Source organism: Pelophylax lessonae (genome assembly GCF_965119305.1).
Source record: "Pelophylax lessonae genome assembly, chromosome: 4".
Taxonomy (NCBI): Eukaryota; Metazoa; Chordata; class Amphibia; order Anura; family Ranidae; genus Pelophylax; species Pelophylax lessonae.
The window spans coordinates 545,819,909-545,834,558 of record NC_138771.1 but is presented as its reverse complement, the minus strand read 5'-3'; the positions used below and the strand labels follow the sequence as shown (position 1 = coordinate 545,834,558).

Below are 14,650 nucleotides of genomic sequence, written 5' to 3'. Positions count from 1 at the left end.
CTGATCACTGCTGTTTTGGGGTAGTGCAAGAAACACAGAGAATAAAGTCAAAATTGATGACAATTATCATATTATCAAAAATACTAAATTAAAATTGGCATTCCTCAGCCTAGAAGCTGTGCATTGGGTGCACTTGGATTTTTCAAAAAGAGAATGATTTTCAAGATAAAGCGACCCTTCATTGGTCCACATCTTACAAATTCTGCTATAAAACCTAAGAGCACAGATAAATATTATATTATATTTTACACATACACATCTCTCTCCTGCCTCGTGTATGTATGGTTAGATATGTTTGGAGGTCAAATTGCACTGAACATCACCCCAAAAACACCTTACAATAGTGAAGTTTGGAGGTGGGAACATCATGGTGTGGGGCAGTTTTTCAGCATACAGTACTGGCAAACATCATATCATTAAAGGAAGGATGAATGTAAAAATGTACCAAGACATTCTCAATAAAAATCTCTGCCATCCACCAGGATGATGAAGATGAAACGAGGGTGGATATATTTTAGCAAGACAATGAACCAAAACACAAACTCTCCAATCACCTGACTTGAATCCAATAGAAAATCTATAGAAAGAACTAAAGTTCACAGTTCAAAGAGGCCAATGTAATGTTGAAAACTTTGAAGATTTGAAGACTGTGTGGAAGAATGGGCGGAAATCACACCTGGGCAATGCATGCGACTAGTTTCTCCATACAGAGGCATCTTGAAGCTTTCATTACCAACAAAGGGTTTTGTACCAAATATTAAATACATATCAGTCAGCGTTTTCAATCCTTTTTCCCTGTGCCATTCTATTTTATTACACGTGTATGGGTTGTTGTCGACATGGTGAAAATTTCATGTCAATAGCACCTTTAGAAATATATTTACCTAGAAAAATGGTGAAAAAATACTTATTTTACCCGATATATATATATATATATATATATATATAAACTGTATGTAGCACCCTCCTATATATGTGCTAAGATTCATTAGATTTCGTGCTGGCTCACTTTGTTCAGTGGAGCTGGGTGTGTTTTGATAGGTAAATTTAGCTTGCCTCACTGTAACCAGTATGGCTGTAATTATTGTTGTGATAGATAAAATTAGTTTTGCTGACTGTAGCCAGTGCAGCTAATAAATTAGGCCAGTTCAGTGTTCTCTGCTGCTGCCAGTCTGATAGCTCCCTCTGCTTTCCAGAGAGCTGTGAGAATTATCTGGAACATTGGTATGGAGCTATGCAGGTGGCAGTATGAATATTTATGCAGTACTGGCCAATCCCAGGGAGCAGGGCCCTGAAGGCATGCTGGGAGTTTGTATAAACTCTCTGAGTACACTGATCTTTGGGTCTTTTTCTGCAGAGGATCAGTCGAGCATTGAGGGCCGGCCATGTGCTTGTTGTTCATGAGGTCTCAGGTTGGTGACCTGAGGGCCTGAATGCTGAAGCTACTGGGAGCTGACTAAAAGATTGTCTGCTGAAGATCTAGTCTGCTATCAGTGGAGGAAGGTGTCGCTTGGAAGGAGGGAACCAACTTTTCCTGGATATTTTGTGAGTACAGACTGCTGTGAGAGATCTTAGAGACTTTCGGCTGTTGCCACACCTCTTGTGCCAGAAGGTCAGCTGTGTTTTGCTAAAGGGGACATCGGCTGGCATCCTGAAAAGCTTAGTTTATCTAATTCCTTGTGATGGAACTATGCTTTTATTGCTCTAAAGAAAGAAGCTTGTGTGCTGTAACTGCTTCCACTACAGAGGAGCTCAGTCTATCTAGTTCTTTGTGAAGGGACTCGGTTCTTGGTGCTCTAAAGAAAGAACCCAGCTTCAGCTCTGCATTTAACTGTTTCTACTTCAAGCCAAGTCCATAGTTTGCTATATGCAAGGACTTCTCCTTTAGCTTGAGTGCCCATTCACACTACCGCGACTTGTCAGGCGACTGGTCAGCCTGACAAGTCGCAGACCATGCACTGCTACGGGAACCGTTCTAATAGGAGCGACTCAAGCCGCTCTGACTTAGAAAGTAGTTCCTGTACTACTTCGGGACGACACCTGAGCGACTTGCATTGACATTCATTATATGAAGTACGCGCAAGTCGCGCCGAAGTCGCGGTGCACGCGACTTCACAGGTCGCCCCCAAAGTCTCAGCACAGAGAGTGGAGACGAACCTGTCATCCCCCTGCTCAGTGGGGATCAATCCCCGCTGAGCAAAACAGAGTCCGCCAGGCAGAAAGCCCATGTGAAAGGACCCTAAATTGATTATCTCAACAGATTCTCAGTAACAATTCCAATTGAACTGTCTGACACAGGGATAGCAATTTGAGGAAAATATTGCATTTTGTTTATCAACATGAAAATATAGCCAAAAAAAAAAAAAGAAAAAAAACCCTAAAATAAGTTTTATATTTTATACAGAGTATATACTGTATCTCCACAAAAGCTGTAAAAAAATGTACTTGCTGGATTCACACTGTGGTTTTCTTTTGCAAACAGCTAATATGCTGAATGATTTTTTTTCTGCAGATGCTAAGGGCAGAGGGCACTTAAATGAACACAAACAATACTATTTTGGAATTGGTTCAACTATCAATGAATATAGTGTTTCCTGATAAAATGCTAATGGGATTTTTTTTAAAAGAAATGAGCTTTATAAGGTAGTGAAAAAGCTTTGTGAATCAACTGTTTAAGGTTCGCAGGTAGGTATTCAAATCAAAATCACTGAAACGTATCCAGCTTTAATGAATTAAGTGTTACTATCACACATGATAACACTGGATATGCTTATTTCAGTGTATTGTATGCAATAACCCAACTTAATGAATCAGGCCCTTAATAGGATTTGAAAGAAGTATGTAAAGAGCTACTCCCTTCTTCATACTTGTCTTTACTCGATGTAGCTAAAAATTACCCAAGATTGATTATGAAATGGTCTGCAATTGATTGCAATTTTTGAAACAATGTCAGCATATTGGATGAACTTCAGGTTTTATAATTAATCAACAGAGGTTGTAAGCTCATTTGTGAACATCAACTGGTCTTTTATTTCAGGTGAAGAGCTGTCAAAGCCAAATTTTCACCACTTGATCCAGTTATCACATAATTGTTAGTGGAACTCCTCCCTCCCCCTTCCACTAGAATCACCTGCTTTACACAGAACATTTTCTTCTCAGATTGTCTTTACAATATTCTGACTGTATATTAAAGTGGTTGTAACTCTAAAAAAAATAATAAAAATAATTGGATCCTGTTCCTTTAACCTCCCTGGCGGTATGATTATGTCTGGAATTACATACCAAAAGCGGTACAATTCTTTTCATGGAAATTTGGCGTTATGTATTATAGGCCTACAATTCTTAGTAATTACTGACTTAAACCTGACCAAAACAAGACTCTAGTAGACATCCCAGATGTGATAAATTTGAAACACAAATGCATGAATTATAATCGAATCAATAATATTATTTTATTATTTAATATATAATATATATAATAAAATTATATTATTGATTAGATTATAATTCATGCATTATATATTATATATAGATATATATGTGTGTGTGTGTGTATATATATATATATATATACACACACACATATATATATATATATATATATATATATATATATATATATATATATATATATATATATATATAATATATAACGCATGGATTATAATTGAATCAATAATATAATTTTTTATATATATATATATATATATATATATATATATATATATATATATATGTGTGTGTGTGTGTGCATATTATATATATATATATATATATATATATATATATATGCATATATATATATATATATGCATATATATATATATATATATATATGCATATATATATATATATATATATATATATATATATGCATGCACATATATATATATATATATATATATATATATATATATATATATGCATATATATATATATATATATATATATATATATATATATATATGCATATATATATGCATATATATATATATAATATAATATAAAGTGTGTTTTGTGCAACGTTTTTTTTTTTTTTTTTTGAATTTCCCTCCCTAGTTCCGCTTCCATGCAGCATTGCTGCTGCAGGGAACGGAACTAGGAAGTGATCGTACCGACGGAGGGACGGAGGAGCGGCGGGACTCTCGGCTGGCGGTCACAGCAATGAGAGATCATCGCTGGATCGCCAGGATAAGGTAAGAGAAGCTCCGCTGCGCTCTCTGACTCGGGGTTACCGATCCTGCAATGAAAAATCAACCCCGAGTCACGCTCGGGATTACCGCTAAGGTGGTTAAAGCATGAATAACAGCACAGAATTTGTGCTGTGGATTTTGTCCATTTCTATTATCTAAAATACCTGTCTGATCCTGCCTGGTGCTGATTTAACTTTTGTAGACTGACCATGTTTACCATGGCTGCTGAGCCCCTGATACCGTGGTCAGTTTATGTGCCTCCATCATGCGCTGTCTCTCCTCTCCCCCCTCTCCCTGCCTGTCAGCTAGAGTCAGTGCCCGCCCCTCCCCTCCCCTCCCCTCCTGCTGCTAAAATAACTTTGTATACTTTATAGATTCCCCTATGTTCTATGAAGTTAGGTGCCCGGTGTATGTTCTACATAAAAAATATGTTGCTGTATACCTTATTTCAGAGCGCAGTTTGTCGCTCACGTGACTGCCCACCTCTCTCCTCCCCTCCTTCCAAGCTGATGTCAGCGAGAGATTCTCAGCCCCTCCTGCTATACTTCTCAGATCAGGAGAGAAGAGCGGCGGGCGGTTATGTGAGGGCAGCGTTTCGCCCTGAAATAAGGTATAGAGCAACATATTTTTTATATAGAACATACACTGGGCCACATAACATCATGGAACATAGGGAAATCTGTAAAGTCTTTACAGCCACTTTAAGCCAATATAAGATGATTGTATTTCTTCTTCAGATGGGAATAAAATGAGAAGTCAATAACAATACAAGGAATAGTATACTCATTGAGGTCAATTTACTAACAGAAGCTAGGCTATTCACTTTGCAAGGGAATTTTCCCTAATGGTTAGTGAATGTGGTGAAATTTCACTTTGCAAAGAATACCCAATCACATGCATAGAAAAAAAAATGCTTGCACTTGTTTGGACCATCAAAGTCAGCAGGGCTTTACCTCATTCACTAAGCTCTGGGGAAAATGTCCTTGCTGCAATTTCAGTTAAAAGTCTATATCTCTTTAGTATCTTAAGCCTATTTTCCATAAATCTGGACCAGAGTCCTGTAAAACGCAGTCAGTATAAAATCCTACAGCAAAAGCTGTATATGGCTAGCTGCAGTAAGACTTATGAAAATGGTTGAGAAGCTGGGAGTAATTGTTCCTTATGTGTGATGGGGAGGAGCTTTGCTTCTAATGAAAGATTTGAATGTACTGGTGACCTAATAGTGAAGTGGACATCATTGGCAGCATGTTGTAGTATGAATGTATGAAGCAGTGACAGTTTGTTGCTGCCAATTATACATAGTCTAACCTAAGGAGCTATGGTTGAAGTGTACTCACCGAGACTTGGGTGCAATATGCTGTGCTGCCTTGATGCTCAGGAAGATGATAGGGATAAGGAGGATGGTGCACCAACCAAGGCAGAACCAAAAGCCATTCTAGAACAAACATAAGACTTTTTAGAACATCCATATGATCACGGGAATATCAAGTACATCTGTCAAGAGAGAATAGTGTGAGCTGTGATTACTCACTTATTCCCTGGATGCCTCTAGCTAAGTAATTTGAGCAACAGATCTGGAACAAGCATAGAGTAAGTAAAGTAGGTACTCTTGATCTGAACACTTGTTCTGAGTCCGAGACTCAAAGCCTTAAGGAATATGTTATCCCAACATTTCATATTCCCAATATGTACCTGCTGTACCATGCACTTTTATGAAAATGTATCCTGTTCTCTTTTTATTGCTTCCTTTGTATGAAATACCTTATGTTCCTGCCAGTCCCTCTGCTTTCCTATTACAAACTGACCTAGGCATGAAAGCACAGTGTGGTCAATTTTCTGGCAGCACTGGAAACACAGCCTGCTCTCCTCTAATGATCAGACTTGTGCTGACACTCCCCCTCCGAATAGCTATTCTGGGAAGTCCAGTGTGATGCTGTTTCTCCCCCTTCCTAGCTCTCTGAGCTCCTTATGCAGCTGAGAAGAGAGGTATATGATCACTTACAAAAAAAAGGGATAAAAGTTTTTTATAATGTTTTCTATATGTACGCACAAATGTTTTGCCTTTTATTTCCATTTTATACTAAATGGGTTGTTTTACAAGGTGAGGGTTTACATATAATTTAAGGTCACCCAGTACTATTCAGATGCATGATAAACTTTAGAGCAGAGCTAAACTTACCTTTTCATCAATGGTCCCCATCCCTCGGTGGACCATTGATGTAAACTTACCTTTCCATCAATGGTCCCCTTCCCTCAGTGGAGCTGGCATCTTCTTCTGAGTGCTGGTCTTCGTCATTTGCTGGTGCAGGATGGCACAACGTATGTGCAGAAGTTTGTCATCTCGACACAAAGGGACTGTGCCGGTGCTGTAAGCTGAGCTCTGCATGCGCAGCCCAGTTTACTTGCCAGAGAACGCTGCAAGAAGGCAAGTAGGCGCATCTTATTACAGAAGAGACATTACATGTGTCTTCTGCAATAAAAAGCCTGCCTGCTTGCAGTTTGTGGCAGTGGAACTTTAGTTCCGCTTTAATGGTGGTGCCACTGGCTGCTCATAGTTACCTGCCCTTCCCTACCCCTCTCTGCATTCCTACCTCTGTTCAGCTAACAAGAGTAAAGAAAGTGAGTCAAGTCATGACTGGTAGCTTACACGGGTCTGAGGACTCTCTCTCACACCCCCATGTGATATACCTAAGCAGCCAATCACTACACACTGGCATTGTCATGTGGGAGAAAGGGGTATGAATCACAAGCTTCCTATGTTCTCTTTACTTTCAGCAGCTGAAAAGTGTGTTAGGGATCATTGTGTAAGAAGAGCCCATCATTGTTTATATATATATGAGGGAGTATTAGAAATTAACTATTATTGTTGGTGTTTTTTTCCTTTTTTCAGCCCTTTCTCAGCCAGTCTTGTACAGACTTTCCTTCCTTCCACGGTTCCCTGAGGCTGATTTACAGTATAAAAACAGAAAGAAAACTGCATGTGCTGCTCAGTTCAGCCAATCAGATTTTGTATTGTACAAGTTTGAAAAAAAAATTCTCTATCCTTTTAAGATTGTTTTAATTTTGTAATTTTGTTCATACAAATGTATGAACACTCTTTTATTTTTAACCCTCTTTCATGTCTAGACCTTTCTCTGCTAAAAATGTAATGTAAGACACACATTCCCATGTGCATGGCACTGCAAGCAGCAAGTCAAATTTTCTGCACTGCTCATGTGCTAACAATGAACAGGCCTATAGGAAGAGAGAGCAGATGAGCTTATCAGTCTGTTGCTCCTCCCTTTACTGTTCACTGTCCAGCCAATGGCTGGGGGTGGTTTCAAGACCTGTAAATTTTACTTAACCGCAACAGAGAAAAATCAAGTCTCCTGCTTTGCCAGACAGGGCTGTGTTGTGTGGCAGGGCTTTGTAAATAGCAACGAATAAGCAGGTGGTGTGAAACGCGTCTGCTATCTAGTCTGTCTTGTATACATATTCGATGTTGGACCTTTGATTTAAAAAAATAAACTCAATTTTCCAAGTTCCTGGGACTGGAAGTGCCGCTTTCTTTTCTACATATAAGGGCTTTGTAAATCCCAGGACTGGTTGGAGAGATATGCAAATCCATTGGTAGGTAAAACAACTCCCTTATCTGTATTTCATCTGTGTATTCGGCTGTTTTCCTGGAGTGCAGATTTAACCAGGTTGTGTCAGGTGTAAAGTGTACACAATGGAGCACTTACATCCTACTAGGATTGTTATATTTTTATGAAGTCACTTGGATCACTTTTTTGCACTCTACTCACCCAGGGGTTGGCCACATTATCGCAGACAATCACACGGGCATTGTCAAGTGTTGCAGGCACTGAGCGGCAGGAGGCAATGTTCTGTGTAATCTGGAACAAAAATGAACACGCTCTGACTGGCAGGAACAAATTAAATTAATTATGCTTGATAAAATAAAGTCTGATGAGCAAGTCAAGGTCTGACCCTTGGGCCCTTTCATGGACCGCTAGATAAACTCTATTGGATACAAAGACTCCCCACCTTGTTAAATATACTTGTACACATCATAACCTTTTACAGCACCTGAAAAGTCACTCTGGAATTGTGTATCATGTTTTAAAGTAGCGGGAAATCTAACATGAAGAGTGAAATGTTATATGATATATTTAGGGTGACCTTTTGGAAAGTAAATTCATATATGCCTTCTTATTTGATAAAATTAGGTTTCACCTTTACCTTAGAGGAACCCCAGTCTAATTCAAAGCAATATATTGTAATAATGAAGAACCAAAATCATTAAATATAGCTAATTATCACTTGTACTGTCACTTTTTTCTTTGCAGTGAATGAGCAGCTGATATATGAACCACTACCTGACACTCTACAAAGTAATACATATCCGTGTCCACCTCCGCTGCAGTATTGTGGTGATTGATAAGATAGTACATATTGATTTGAAAAAGTAAAAATACAGCATTGTGTTAACTAACATTTTTTTTTATATACTCAACCATGACATGCTGAGAATGAAGAATGGCCAGACACTAATATGGCGCTTTTCCACTGCATGGAACCGAATGGTTCAGCTCGCTTTTGTGCTTTTCCACTGCTGGTACCGCATGGTACGGTGTAGGAACGGTTTGGTGCGGTACGGTACGGCGGCGCTTTTCCACTGCATGGGACCGAACGGTACGGCTCTCAAAAACAGTACCACCTCGATTGTGGTTCCAAGAGGTACCATACCCGGTACCATGTCCCACAATCCTTTGCATGCAGTCACTACTAGCCACTGATTGGTCAGAGAATCGTTGTTATCCCACCCACTTAACTTTAGTACTACATTAGTGGAAAAGCAAACCATACCATACCGTACCGAACCGTTCCAACACCGTACCATGCGGTACCAGCAGTGGAAAAGCAAACCAGGCCAAGCAGGGCCGAGTAGAGCTGAGCCGGTACTTGCAGTGGAAAAGTGCCAATAGAAAGCCTACATTCCTGCTCATGTGCCTGGTAGACAGAGGCACAGGGACTTTATAAAAGGAGTATGCATTTTTTTTTTTACATGGATGTTTTTGGTTTTTCTGAAATAAATGTTAGATATGTCAGGTGAACATCTTAGATGCAATTAGCTGGGGCATTGTTTTTAATAAAACTAAAGTAGGCATTACAGATGAGCCAGGATCTAATATTGATATTACAGTAGTAGATCAGGCCCTAAGACATCCTTGCAGACAAGTCATTTATGTAATGAGTCACATTGAAAGACACTAGTCTATCTAGTTCAATCAATTAAAAAAAACACACACAGAGAAAACCTCCATTTACATTATTTAATACCCACAGTTGATCCAGAGGAAGGCAAAAAAAAAAAAAAACTTCCAATAAAGCATGATCCAATTTGCTCCAGTGGGGAAAAAAAATTATTTGCTGATTTCCCAGGAGGTAATCAGATATTCCCTGAATCATATACCCCTGGGGTAAAAAAAAAAAATACAAAGAAAAAAAAATGAAATAAACAAAAAAAATTGTATCCAGTATATTTTGTGCATTTAGGAACGCATCCAGCTCTTTAGTATACAAAAAAAATCAATGTGAAGCCTTTCCATATGTGAAGGTTAAATCTTTTTTTCTCCAAACATAAAGAGAGCCCTCTTGCCCTCTGTAGTGTCCTGAAACTGAGCATAAAATTCACTATATGGACCACTTATGTATTTATACATGCCCATATCCCCCCTTATATGTGATAACTCCCCTTAATCAGCTCTTCTCATGTGAGAATAAATTCAGTTCAGTTAATATTTTCTCATAGCTGAGCTCCTCCATGCCTCTTATCAGTTTGGTTGCCCTTCTCTGCACTTACTCCATGTTCTCTGATCTCCTTTTTTGTGAACTGGTGCCCAAAACTGAACTGCATATTCCAGATGAGGTCTTACTAATGATTTGTACAGGGGCAAAATGTTTTCTCTCTCTCTGGAGTCCATACCTCCATTAATACAAGAAAGTATTTGACTAGCAGTAGAAACTTCAGTTTGGCATTGCATGCTTTTGTTAAGTCATTGATCTACCCTTCATTAAAGTATATCACAACACTCATGATATTGATCAGTTTGCTCCACTATGTGATTGCTGCTGGTGACTTGAGCAGTATCTATAAAAACCTAGCCTTAGGTACAGCTCTGTGGCCTCTGCCTCTACTTTCTACCATGGGTTACTGCATTATGCACAGGCACTAGCTATGTGTTCTCTGACATAACTGGTTTTGGCGCTACTCATTTTATGGCCATTGTCAATGTTGGTTAACTATTAATGGCCTTCTACCACTACAATTTTGTTCTTTTCTGACATAGAATGGAATTTTGTGTCTTCGTTTAATTCACACATTGAGTGCCATCTGCTGATAAATTCTACTATTGTGGTATGACCATTAAAATAAAACTCTAGAATAAGTGTTTTTTTGTTTATTTCTTTTATATAGGGTGGGTTATAGTCAGAGGCTGTTTTATTGTCTACTGTGTCCCAGGTATGGAGATCTCTTGTCTCGCTTTCTATTCCATTGATAGCTGTCATCAGAACAGTAAATTAGGAAATCCCCAGAACATAGACAAAGACAGCAATGATAATCTAACAGATGTTCCCACCATTCTCTATTAGCTCCAGTATTAAACAACATTAAGGCTGGCGTCACACAGGTCCGGCTGCTGTTTGCTGTCTGGTGTCCTGCGTGTTTATGTTCACCTGTTCAGGTGCGATTCAGGTGCAAATTTTTCCCTAATTTCACACCTGAAACTGATCCGAAAACGCACAGGACACTTTTCAAATTTGCGCCACAGTCGCCCCGGACACGTATGAACCGACTCCATTAAAAGCCGGTCACACTGTTATGCAAATTGGATGCAGTGTAAAACGCATCCAATTCGCATATATGTGAACCCAGCCTTAGACTGGAGTTCTGCTTTAGTAATCAGTATTCTCCATTGCATTGGACTGGCCAGGTGACAATCCACACACTAATTAATCACTTTACGTCTGCCTGCAGTAATATTACTGCGGCAAAGTGGCTCGTTATCGTCTGACGACGTAGTACTACGTCGTCAGACACTCCCCTTTCTTGGCGGTATTCAGTCACAGCGGGAGTCGGGCCAGGGGCCGCTGCTCTTCCCCGATCGTCGGGGATCTAGTGTGGAGATCCGCCCGCTTGTGTAAACACAAGCGGGCGGATCTCCTAAGTGACAGGCAGGGTCAGATTGCAGGGTTCAGCACAGCTGAACCCTGGATCTGTCCTTGTGTCACATAGTCACCTCCCCCCACACACGTTAGTAAGCACCAGGCATACATTAACCCCTCCCTCTCCAATAAAATTAACCCCTTCCCTGCCAGTGTCATTTTTACAGTAACAGCGCATATATATAGCACTGATTACTGCAGTAATGTCACTGGTACCCCCAAAAGTGTAAAAAATGTCAGTCAAGGGTCCGATCTGTCTGCCGCAATGTCGCAGACCCGCAAAAAAAATAGCAGATCGCCGCCACTACGCGTAAAAAAAAAAACACCAAAAATGACAAAAATATTTCCCTTTGTTAGTAAACGCAATAACTTTTGCGCAAACCAATCAAAATACGCTTATTGTGAATTATTTTACCAAACATTGGTAGCAGAAAACAAATTGGCCAAAAATTTAAAAAAATTTTGATTTTTACATTTTTTTGGGGGGAATTTCATATAAAAAAATGTGAAAAATATTGTTGTTTTTTCAAAATTTAGGCTCTTTTTTTGTTTATAGCGCAAAAAGTAAAAATCGCACAGGTGATCAAATACCACCAAAAGAAAGCTCTGTTTGTGGGAAAAAAAGGACATAAATTTTGTTTGGGTATGGCGTCGCACGACCGCGCAATTGTCAGGTAAAGTCGCACAGCGCCGAATCGCAAAAAGTGGCCCAGATGTAAGACAGCAAAATCCTCTAGTGGTAAAGTGGTTAAAGTACCAGCCAGACAGGTTGTCACTGATGTTCTTGGTGTTACTTACTTGACTTGGTAGATAGAAACCCCTGCATGTTATTACATGGAAAAGCCATACTGAGAAGCGATGTTTACATTTTTTTATGGTGATTCCCTTTTACGTTTTTGAGTTGTCTAAGTGCAAATGGTAGCAATATTAACATAAACCGGTTTTACCAGTTAAACATCTGAAAACTGCCGATCCACAATGAGCAATGCACTGTATGAAGTACACACCCTGAATATAGCACAAATAAATCACCTACCAGTGATCCACATAGCTAATTAGAAATTGTTACCCATTGCACGTGGCCCTCTGTTTGTCCTCATTATAAACTGGTAGAACAATGTTTACAGACGTATTGCTTCTCATTATGTACTAATAACTACAAACCAAGTGCCTGTTGTCAAACAGTAGACATAAAAATAGGAAGAATGCAATGAATAAATAAATACAAATTTTATACAAAATACTTGTTTTATGTAAGAATAAAACATATTTGTGCGAATTCCATGACAAATATATTGTGATACAAAAGAGGTTTCCTAGTATGTATGTCCAGTGATTTTATAACAAAGTGTAATCACTTTTTCCATTCAAGTGGTAAGGAGTTCGATCCTCTGCCAGGTTTATATTGCTTTAAACCTGTTAGGGAGATTCAACCCTTCTATTTGATCACTGTCCCCTAAACTAAAGTGAGCTATTACTAAAATAAAAATAGAAGGATAGAAGGGAAATCCTTTACCAGAGATGCCTATTTTGGAGGTAAATATATAAAGATTTTATACTTACCAGCCCAGATGCCCATGCCACAATTTTTTTTGCTGTCTACAAGATCTATGATACTTGGACAGTCCTCTTCATCTGAAACACGGGAGTGTCTGATCCCTGGCCTCCAAAGCGCATTTGTTACTTACTTCTACAGGCCCTAAATTACTGCAGGACACAGTGGTGACACTGGCATAAAAATAACCCATCCCTACTCCATTCAAATATCCAAAATGGCTTTGGGTACATTTTAAGTTGAGTTCTCTACTAAGGTCAGAGGGATGGCAGAGAGGAGAAAGTGGATTGTGTCAAGGGGCAAGTGGTGGGAATGGACAGGAGACTTGATGTTACTGACTCAAAAGGCATACAACTAGGAAGCAATGCAGAAACAAAGAATTAGTGTTTGGAAAAGTGAGGTGGACTCCCAATAAATTTGCTTTATGCCCAACCTGAAAGAAACTGGTGAAATAGCAAGATCTCTCTTTACGATAACTATAGGATTTAATGCTACTTACTGTCATTTTCACCCAGTCAATGTACTGTGAAAAGTATCCTTTAGCTTGATTGAGAAGGCATTTGCTTTCCTAGTGAAATAACCAGAAATAATAGTTACTTTTCACAAGAAGAGACACCTTAACAGACCAGTGCACCTAAAATTGATGATTTAGATGTGATTGGACGACAAGTGTATTGAATCGCCTGCTGGCTCTTTACACCTCTTTGCTAAGCCAAGAAAGGGTAATTCCCCCTAGCACCCTAGCTCTGTCTAACTGCAGGGGTGCTCTCCATATACTACCTTTGAAAGTTCAGGGGGAAGGAGATATAATAAACTGAATATGGTATGGCATTACTAAGATATGACCAGAGTCACTGGGTGCTCTGAGAGGGTTCCCTCAGCAGGGTGCCATGAATTTGTAAAAGCTAACACGTGATTTATTATACCAGAAACTGTCTACTTGAAAGAATGCAATCAAAGAAAATTGATCAATTGTAGAAAAAGAAATAGCTGCACATCCAGGGATTCCAAATAAAGTTCAAATATCCTTTAATTCCAAAATGTTGCAAGTGATGACACCAAAAGACACCAACATCAGGTCTCGTATGGAATTAAAGGATATTGGAACTTTATTTGGAATCCCTGGATGTGCAGCTATTTCTTTTTCTACAAGTGTTCCTACGGAGGCGGGCCGGAGCCAGCACTCTCTGGGATTTCTCATCTCCTGGCAATCACTTCATACCATACACCTGGAGCAGCGTTTCCTTTTCAAAGAACATTGTTAAAGGCAGGCCCCTTATACTAAATAGTACATTTTCATGATCTAAGAAATTAAAGTCACACTGTGGACATCATGAGTACTGCTTGTGTTTTCTGTTTAACTTACATTTCTCAGCATCGTAATAAATTCGTCCACCAAAGGTCCGTTCAACATGTTGATGTCTTCTATTGTACGTTGAATATCAGCCTGAAGTTATGAAGTTATTTATTACATGAAATGCATAGTATAGAATGTAAATGAGAAATAAACATACACATTGCAAATAACAAACACACTGTAAATAATAAAGATATTTGATATTTTCTCCTATAAAACCTTTGGGTGTGTTACAAAAAAAGCCAATAAATCTGTGGAATAAGAAGAAACCTTAATCTAACATTACAAAAAACTATCACATGCCAGAAGGTAGACTGAAAAACAGAGGGTATGGTC

General features: G+C 38.9%; 1 protein-coding gene across 2 annotated transcripts in view; it reads right to left on the bottom strand.

Annotated features, from left to right (window-relative positions):
• The window catches only part of PROM2 (prominin 2), a 127,820-nt gene that overhangs the window by 21,478 nt on the left and 91,692 nt on the right, over positions 1–14,650 (bottom strand). For both annotated transcript variants that reach the window (XM_082253152.1, XM_082253153.1), the window contains exons 19-22: positions 14,324–14,404; positions 13,457–13,525; positions 7,979–8,068; positions 5,531–5,628 (exon numbers count right to left, since the gene is read on the bottom strand). In XM_082253152.1, the coding sequence (XP_082109278.1) occupies positions 5,531–5,628; positions 7,979–8,068; positions 13,457–13,525; positions 14,324–14,404 (338 nt within the window). The remainder of the gene's footprint in view (positions 1–5,530; positions 5,629–7,978; positions 8,069–13,456; positions 13,526–14,323; positions 14,405–14,650) is intronic.